General features: G+C 51.0%; 1 protein-coding gene across 1 annotated transcript; it reads right to left on the minus strand.

The window, feature by feature from the left end:
* Positions 1 to 1909: 1909 nt before the first annotated feature.
* Positions 1910 to 6103, minus strand: LOC308609894 (melanoma-associated antigen 8-like; the record flags this gene model as incomplete). The annotated part of the gene is made up of 4 exons (XM_081259172.1): positions 1910 to 2978; positions 3053 to 3123; positions 3273 to 3370; positions 5693 to 6103. 4 exons carry the CDS (start codon positions 6101 to 6103, stop codon positions 1963 to 1965), a joined length of 1596 nt encoding a protein of 531 aa, XP_081115298.1. The 3' UTR covers positions 1910 to 1962.
* Between the last annotated feature and the right edge of the window lie 3678 nt (positions 6104 to 9781).

The raw sequence follows: 9781 nt of genomic DNA on the forward strand, positions 1-9781 counted from the left end.
ACTGAAGACAACACAAACAGATGGAAAGATAACATTGCATTCTTGAATTGGAAGCATCCGTAGTGTTAAAATGACCATACTACTCAAGTCAACCTACAGAACTGCAATCAATGCAATTCCTATGAAAATACTCTTGGCATTTTACACAGAATTTGCACAAATAATTTAAAATTTTCTATGGAAACACAAAAGACCCTGAAGAGCCAAAACAATCTTGAGAAAGAACAACAGAGCTGGAGGAATCATACGCCCTGGTTTCACACTACAGTAATCAAAACAGTATGGGACTGGCACAAAAACAGACAAATAGATCAATGGAACAGGATAGAAAGCAAAGAAATAAACCCACGCACCTATGGTCAATTAATCTACAACAAACTAGGCAGGAATACAGTATACACTGGAGAAAAGACAGTCTCTTCAAAAAGTGGTGCTGAGAGAACTGAACAGCTACATGTAAAAGAATGAAATTAGACCATTGTCCAACAGCATAAACAAAAATAAATGCAAAATAGGGTAAAGGCCTAAATGTAAGACCGGATACTATAAAACTCCTAGAGGGAAACACAGGCAGAACACTCTTTGACATAAATCACAGCAATATTTTTTTGGACCTATCTCCTAAGGAAAAGAAGTAAAGGGAAAAATAAACAAATGGGACCTAACTAAACTTAAAAGCTTTTTTGCACAACAAAGGAAACCACTGACCAAACTAAAAGACAACCTATTGAATGGGAGAAAAGATTTGCAGCTGAAGTGACTGACAAAGGATTAATATCCAGTATATATAAACAGCTCATACAACTCAACATCAAGAAAACAAACAACCCAATTACAAACATGGGCAGAAGAACTGAATAGACATTTTTTCAAGGAGAAAATGCAGATGGCCAACAGGCACATGAAATGATCCTCCACATCACTAATCATCAGGCAACTGCAAGTCAAATCCACAAAGAGATATCACCTCACACCTAGTCAGAATGGCTCTCATGAAAAAGAACACAAATAACAAATGTAGGTAAGGATGTGGAGAAAAGGGAACCCTTGTACGCTGTTGGGAGAATGTAAGATTGGTGCAGCCACTGGGGAAAACAGCATAGAGGTTTCTCAAAAAACTAAAAACAGAACTACCATAGGATCCTGCAATTCCACTCCTGGGTATATATCCCCTCAAAACCCCACTAATTCGAAAAGATCCATGCACCCCAATGCTCACAGAAGCATTATTTACAATTGCAAAGATATGGAAGCTACCTAAGTGTCCGTCGACAAATGAATGGATAAAGAACAGGTACTATATATGTACAATGGACTACTACTCAGCCATAAAAATGGAACAAACTTTTGCCTTTTGCAGCAACATGGATGGACTTGGAGGGCAATATGCTAAGTGAAGTAAGTCAGACAGGGAACGGCAAATAATGCACGATATCACTCACAGGTGGAATCTAAAAGATACAACAAACTAGTGAATATATCAAAAAAAGAAGCAGACTCAAAGATACAGAGAACAAACTAGTTAGTGCTTATCAGTAGGGATGAGGGAGGGGCACTACAGGGATGGAGGAGTGGGAGGCACAAACTTTGGGGTGTAAGACGGGCTACAAGGATGTATTGTACAACATGGGGAATAGAGCCAATATTTGGTAACAACTGTAAATTGAATGTAACCTTTAAAAATTGTATAAAAAATACAAAGTATTGGCATTTAAAACATCTTCTATGAAAAAGAACAACATTTGAAAAAGCACTAAAGGAAACAGATGAATTTCCACGTCATCTTAGAAAACAGGAAAACAAAGATGCTACACCGGGTTGCCCCAACTTGCCCGGGCCCTCACTGCTTAGAAGGCTGACCACTCCCTCTTCAAACTCAGAGTGAAGGATCAGCCTCCCTTCCTGCCCCACGGGAGAAGCTGCTGGACGTGGGCCTGGAAGGAGCCTGGCTGCTGCTCTGGCTCAGGGTCCCTGTTCCTCGTCGCTCACACCCTCTGCAGACAGGGATGGGAAGGACCTGGGATCCCATTCACTGACCCTGTGCAGATGCTCCAGGACCTGACACTTGCTGGTCTCCGCGTAGGCCCGGGGACCCCAGAGGAACTCGTAGCGGGCGGGGTCGCTGTGGGGCACCTGCCGGTACTCCACGTAGCCCTCCTGCACCCACACTTTGGTGAGGAGCTCCCTGGGCTCCCCATAGATGTAGTGCTCCCTCCCGGCACACACACCTATCTTGCTAAGTGCTCTCCAGACCACCTCCTCAGGGGCAACAGAGTCGGCCTCCAGGAGGATCAGGCCCAGGAGCAGCAACAGGAGGCCGGTCTTGGGCATGCTCGGCCTGTCACTCAGCATCCCATCGTAGGTGAGGCCCAGGGTGGGGACGAGGACATAGGAGTGATTGCTGGGGTCCACTTCCTTCACGTCGTGGCCAAGGACCAGCCGCATGTCCTCAGAGGCTCGCCTGAAGACCATGGGGAAGTGGTCCTGGTAATCTTCGAGGATGGTCAGCATTTCTGCCTTTGTGGTCAACTCCTTGGTGTGATGCTTGAACAGCAGGAACCCCATCAGTTCATCCACCTTCTGACATAGAGCATGTTGGAGCACATCTTCCTGGTCATGCCAGGTGCTCGGCCCTTCCTCATCTTGGGGGCTGAGGCCGTCGTCTTCAGATTGGCTCCATGGAGGGGTGGCCATGGCAGTGGGGGAGGGGCTCTGGGGGGGACTGGGTTCTCCAGCATCAGCCACCTCCTCCAAGGTGCCCAGGAACAGGTCAGAGTAAGAAGAGGAGGACGAGGGGGATACGGCCTCCTCCCCCTCAGCCCCCAACAGCTGTGCCTCCACCAGGCCCTGGACCGGGACTGGGGTCTGGAAGTCTGCCTCCGGCTGGCGGAGCTCACTCATCTCGACCAGGGGCATGATGCCTGGGGTCGGGCCGCCGACGGGAGTGTGGGCAGGGGTGACAGGTAGGGACCACGGACCTGGGGGAGAGAGGGCGTGTGAGCGGCCTCGGCGGAGAAAGGCACCCTGGGCAGCTCTGACAAAAGTCACTTACAGGTCTCGTCTTCAGGGGTGCCCTCGGGCCTCACAGGGGCGCTCCTCCTGGGCGGCCTGTCCCCTGCCAACCTGAAGAAGGAAGTGAGGGGGCTCCTCAGGGTGCAGCCAGCACGGCCCCAGGTTCTGGGGCTGAACAGGATGGTGGGGTGACTCGGGTGTTGTGGGGTCCCCTCTGTTCTTGGAGGGGGAGCCCCTGGGTACACACTCAGGGCACGCACCTCCCCTTGACTCCTGGCACTGCCTGCGCCTCCTCTGCTCTGTGGCCTGAGGACACGGTCCTCAGACTTGGGCCTTCGCCTCCCGGTTCCTGGAGCCCCTGTAAGAGGGATGGAGGGGGCACCCCTTGTGTAGACTGTGGCACAGCCCTGGGCCCCTCGGTGCTGGTAGGAGGGATGGGCCGGACTCTGTGAGATACCCCCAGTTCTGGGTTCTGGGGTGGGTGGTCTCCTCGGGGCTGGCTCGTAGTGCTCACCGTTCCCCTTAAGGGCCTGGACTCTCCCCTTTGTGGGCCTGAGGGGAAACTCAGAACAAGACCCCGAGTCTGAACAGAAAGCAGTGAGGGGGCCCCACATGTGGCCGCACCTGTCCAGGGCCTCCCGAGGGTCCTAGGGTGGGGACATTCTGGGTCCTCACCTCCTGCCTGGCCTCCCAGCACTGACCACAGGGGCAGGTTTCTGTGGAGGCCCCTGTACCAGGACTGAGGGTCTGCTCAGTCTGCCCTCGGGGTCCTGGGAGTCCACCCTCTGCGGACCTGAAGCCTCACCCCTCACACCAAACACCTGACCTCCCGAGGACCCTGAGCCAGAAGTCAGGAAACATCTCATCTGCTGACCGTGCTCTGGCGCCTCCAAGGCCCCCGCGGAAGGGCAAAGGATCCCTCCCTGTGTTGGGGTCTAACGTCCTCAATCCTGGCTTCCTCGCGTGCAGGCTGGACTCTGGGCAGGACCTGGGATTGTCCCGTCTGCCACTGTGAGTCCCTGCTCCTTCTACCAGGGCGCCAGTCTCTCAGAGACCCGGACGTCAGGACGTCAGGACAGGCCTACTGTGCTCATCCCGCCCCGGGGCCTCCCACGGCCACCTGCCAGGGCGGGGACCTGGTGGGTCCTTTTTGTCCTCTCTCAGGGTCCCCTAAGGGCTCTAACTCTAGTCCACCAGGGACCTGACATTTTACCCTCTGCCCTCATGAGACCCCGCCCCTTATCCCAGGTCCCCAGCTTCTCTGAGGCCCGGATGTCAGGATGTGCTGCTGTGCTCATCCCACCCTATGGCCTCCCAGGGCCAGCTCTGTTCTGGGGTCCAGGCTGCCCTCAGTCCTCCCTCAGGGCCCTCACCTTGACTCCACGCAGGACCTGGGATTCTCTCCTGTGCCCGCCTGAGACCCCGCCCCTTATACCCCCTCCCCAGCCTCTCTGAGACCCCGCCCCTTTTAACCCCTCACCAGGGTCTCTGAGACCCGGATGTCAGGAAGTGCTGCATGGGGTCATCCCACCCTATCGCCTCCCCAGGGGCCCCTCTCTTCTGGGGTCCAGGGTCCGCTCATTCCTCCCTCAGGTTCCTCACCTCGACTCCCGGCAGGTCCTGGGATTCTTCCCTCCGCCCTCTTTAGGCCCCGTCCCTTACACCAGGTCCCCAGTGTCTCTGAGACCTGGAGGCGGAAGTCAAATCTCCTTGCCAAGTGCTCATTCCGGCCCGGGACTGCCCAGGGCTGATGGCAGGGGCGGGGATCAGTGGGGTCCCCTCTGTCCTCCTTCAGAGTCCTCAGCTTGAGCCCTGGCAGGTCCGGGGACGCCCCCTGTGTTCACCCGAGGCCGGACCCTCACACCAAGGCTTTCACTGTCCCGAGAGCCCCAGGGGGAATCTATGGACAAAACATCAGGCCACCAAGCCCAGGGCTTCTCAGGGCTGAGATGATCCCGCGGGGGTCCCTCAGCGCTCCCTCGGCTCCTCACCTTGACTCTCCGCTGGCGGCCCCTCATGCACAGACATCTGAGTGCCTCTCTCACCTCCCCACACGGGAGAGTCCTCCCACGAGCACCCTCAGCGCCAGGGGCTCTCGGTTCTCGCACCCGAGACGCAGAGCCCAACCCTCGTGCCCCCGCCCACCCGGGAGCCTGAGCCCCCTTCCTGTCACGAGCGTCGTCGCCCCCCAACCCACGCCCCGCCCCGGCGGGACCTCCCCTAACGCCTACCTAACGCACCTGCGCCCAGGAGTCCTCCCCATCGACCCCCGCCTCAGCCAGGAGTACCTCCCCCTTCCTCCCGCCACACGCAGCAGCCTTTAGCCCTCCTCTCCCTTGTAGGCCCCTGGGGCGGGGGCCAGCCCATCCCGACCTCCCCACCCCCTCAGCCAGTCCTCCTCTCCTCTGGCCCCAAGGCCGGCCACACCCGCCCAGCAGGAAGCCCTCCGCTCCGGGCCCCCCCACGCTTAGACATTAGCCCCACCCTCTACGCTCCGACTCGAAAACGCCCCCCACCAGCCACCCCACCAGCCAGCGATCCTCCCCTCGGAACCGAACACAGGGGGACCCTTCCCTCAGCCCCCCTTCAACCCGCTGCCCTCTGCCGCCATTCCCCCACTCCCAACCGAGCAGCCCGTAGCCCTCCCCCCACCTCCACTCCTTCCCAGGGCCCCTGGTACCTGCGGAGTCCAGCCCCCGGCAAAGCCCCCGCCTGTCTCCTGACTTGCTCTGACTCTGTGGATGACTCCGGAGTCCCGCTCAGAAGGGGCTGAAGAGCTCGTCTCAGCAGCCGACGGTCCCAGGCACTCCGTGCGAACGCCACGCGGGTTTCCGGGTGCTCCCGGAAGCTCCAGGAAGATTCGGGAGAAAGTTCTAGACGTCTCTTTACAGAGAAAGTGGTTGGATGAGAAGAGCACGTGAGGAGGCGCTTTGCTATGGAAGCAGCAGAAGCCTTGCGCACTGAGGGTCTGAGGTCCCAAGGTTTGGCGCCTCTGGAGGCAAAAGACACGCCCATTGGCCTTGCACCAATAGGAAGGCCTCCCTGCAAGGCTGTGGAGTTGGGGGAGCAAACTTGGCGAAGCAGAGCCCATTGTGGCAAATATGTCAATTTGTCTTTACAGGTGGTTTTCTACTGTGATTGATAATGTCATAAACCTATTCTGATTTCTTTTGTTTTTTTTAATTTTTGAATTTTATTTTATGTATTCTTTTATACAGCAGGTTCTTACTAGTTACCCATTTTGTACATATTAGTGTACATTTGTCAATCCCAATCTCCCAATTCATCACACCACCACCCCCGCCCCCACCATTTTCCCACCTTGGTGTCCACATGTCTGTGCTCTACATCTGTGTCTCTGTTTCTGCCCTGCAAACCGGTTCATCTGTACCATTTTTCTAGGGTCCACACATATGCATTAATATACGATATTTGTTTTTCTCTCTCTGACTTCCTTCACTCTGTATGACAGTCTCTAGGATCCATCCACGTCTCTACAAACGACCCATTTCGTTCCTTTGTACAGCTGAGTAATAAAGCAACAGTAATAAAGCTCTTCTTTATATGGACTGATTTCTTGTCTAGTTGTATCAACTAGCCACCTTCTCACATGGCACAAGAGGATGAGGCAGCTGTCTGGGGTCTCTTTTATAAGGGAGCTAATCTCATCCATGAGGGCTCCCCCATCATGGGCTAATCACTTCCCAGCGCCCCACCTCCAAATCCCATCCCTTTGGGGGTTAGAATTTCACAGGTGAATGAGGGGGAGAGGATTACAAATATTCAGTCCGTAGCACTGTCAGTCCAACTATTGTTGCTCCTATGTTCCCTTTTTCCTGCTGAGATAATCAAGTTTTTCATTTACATTTTAACTTCTCTACTGCCTTTTCAGGCAATTATCAGTTTTCGCTAAAACTTTACAATTCACCTATGAAATGGAAGAAGAACCCTCACCATGTCTGGGTCTGCAAAGTGCCTACCCTACCCTCTCACTGGAGAGGTGTCCCACAGGTGCTGAGCAGGAATCCGACTCTGGACCCCCACCCTCACCCGCAGCAATCCTTTCCCTCCATTGCCCACTGCGGAGGCCACACTCAGCTGAAACGTTCCGAGAAATTTATTAAAGAGAAACATTGACTGAAACCATTGAACGGAGGGCATGATAACACAGAGAGGAACTTCTAACGGCCACCGGACCCCACGGGTCCCCCCCCCCAGGGTCCCCAACAAGGTGCCTCCGCTACACCCCACCCATCGGCCCTCCATCCCCCCACAGTCTCCCTTCCTGAGGGCGCCACATGTGGCCTCTCTCCAGGACGATGTGTGCTGGCAATGCCTGCTCCCCGCAGGGAAGCCCCTCCCGCTATGGCCCACATGCCTGGGGCCTGGCCCTGCCCTATGGTGGGCACAGGACAGTCCCACAGCAGGGCACGCACCACTGAGCCGACGACGTGGTGTCCCGAAGAACAACCCGGTGGCCATTAATTGTACTGGTAATTACTTTCACATTTCCAAGTAAATTCCTATTGCAATGCTGTGTTATCTAGGTTGGGATCACAAACTATGAAGGAGTGTTTCCCAGTTGATTTTACAAATACCAAAATTCAGCCTTGTATTGGATCAGTACAAATATATGTGGTCAATACCATTCACAAACATAGAAACTGAAGCTTATTAAATACTATTATTAATATACAGAAATCAGTTGCATCTGTATACACTAAAAACAAAGTATCAGAAAGAGAAATTAAGGAAACTATCTCATTTACCATTGCATCACAATGATAGAATACCTAGGAATAAACCTACCTAAGGAGGCAAAAGACCTGTACCCTGAAAAGTATAACAGTGATGAAAGAAACTGAAGACAACACAAACAGATGGAAAGATAACATTGCATTCTTGAATTGGAAGCATCCGTAGTGTTAAAATGACCATACTACTCAAGTCAACCTACAGAACTGCAATCAATGCAATTCCTATGAAAATACTCTTGGCATTTTACACAGAATTTGCACAAATAATTTAAAATTTTCTATGGAAACACAAAAGACCCTGAAGAGCCAAAACAATCTTGAGAAAGAACAACAGAGCTGGAGGAATCATACGCCCTGGTTTCACACTACAGTAATCAAAACAGTATGGGACTGGCACAAAAACAGACAAATAGATCAATGGAACAGGATAGAAAGCAAAGAAATAAACCCACGCACCTATGGTCAATTAATCTACAACAAACTAGGCAGGAATACAGTATACACTGGAGAAAAGACAGTCTCTTCAAAAAGTGGTGCTGAGAGAACTGAACAGCTCCATGTAAAAGAATGAAATTAGACCATTGTCCAACAGCATAAACAAAAATAAATGCAAAATAGGGTAAAGGCCTAAATGTAAGACCGGATACTATAAAACTCCTAGAGGGAAACACAGGCAGAACACTCTTTGACATAAATCACAGCAATATTTTTTTGGACCTATCTCCTAAGGAAAAGAAGTAAAAGGAAAAATAAACAAATGGGACCTAACTAAACTTAAAAGCTTTTTTGCACAACAAAGGAAACCACTGACCAAACTAAAAGACAACCTATTGAATGGGAGAAAAGATTTGCAGCTGAAGTGACTGACAAAGGATTAATATCCAGTATATATAAACAGCTCATACAACTCAACATCAAGAAAACAAACAACCCAATTACAAACATGGGCAGAAGAACTGAATAGACATTTTTTCAAGGAGAAAATGCAGATGGCCAACAGGCACATGAAATGATCCTCCACATCACTAATCATCAGGCAACTGCAAGTCAAATCCACAAAGAGATATCACCTCACACCTAGTCAGAATGGCTCTCATGAAAAAGAACACAAATAACAAATGTAGGTAAGGATGTGGAGAAAAGGGAACCCTTGTACGCTGTTGGGAGAATGTAAGATTGGTGCAGCCACTGGGGAAAACAGCATAGAGGTTTCTCAAAAAACTAAAAACAGAACTACCATAGGATCCTGCAATTCCACTCCTGGGTATATATCCCCTCAAAACCCCACTAATTCGAAAAGATCCATGCACCCCAATGCTCACAGAAGCATTATTTACAATTGCAAAGATATGGAAGCTACCTAAGTGTCCGTCGACAAATGAATGGATAAAGAACAGGTACTGTATATGTACAATGGACTACTACTCAGCCATAAAAATGGAACAAACTTTTGCCTTTTGCAGCAACATGGATGGACTTGGAGGGCAATATGCTAAGTGAAGTAAGTCAGACAGGGAACGGCAAATAATGCACGATATCACTCACAGGTGGAATCTAAAAGATACAACAAACTAGTGAATATATCAAAAAAAGAAGCAGACTCAAAGATACAGAGAACAAACTAGTTAGTGCTTATCAGTAGGGATGAGGGAGGGGCACTACAGGGATGGAGGAGTGGGAGGCACAAACTTTGGGGTGTAAGACGGGCTACAAGGATGTATTGTACAACATGGGGAATAGAGCCAATATTTGGTAACAACTGTAAATTGAATGTAACCTTTAAAAATTGTATAAAAAATACAAAGTATTGGCATTTAAAACATCTTCTATGAAAAAGAACAACATTTGAAAAAGCACTAAAGGAAACAGATGAATTTCCACGTCATCTTAGAAAACAGGAAAACAAAGATGCTACACCGGGTTGCCCCAACTTGCCCGGGCCCTCACTGCTTAGAAGGCTGACCACTCCCTCTTCAAACTCAGAGTGAAGGATCAGCCTCCCTTCCTGCCCC

This window comes from Mesoplodon bidens (assembly GCF_964165515.1).
Source record: "Mesoplodon bidens genome assembly, contig: HAP1_SCAFFOLD_999, whole genome shotgun sequence".
Lineage (NCBI taxonomy): Eukaryota > Metazoa > Chordata > Mammalia > Artiodactyla > Ziphiidae > Mesoplodon > Mesoplodon bidens.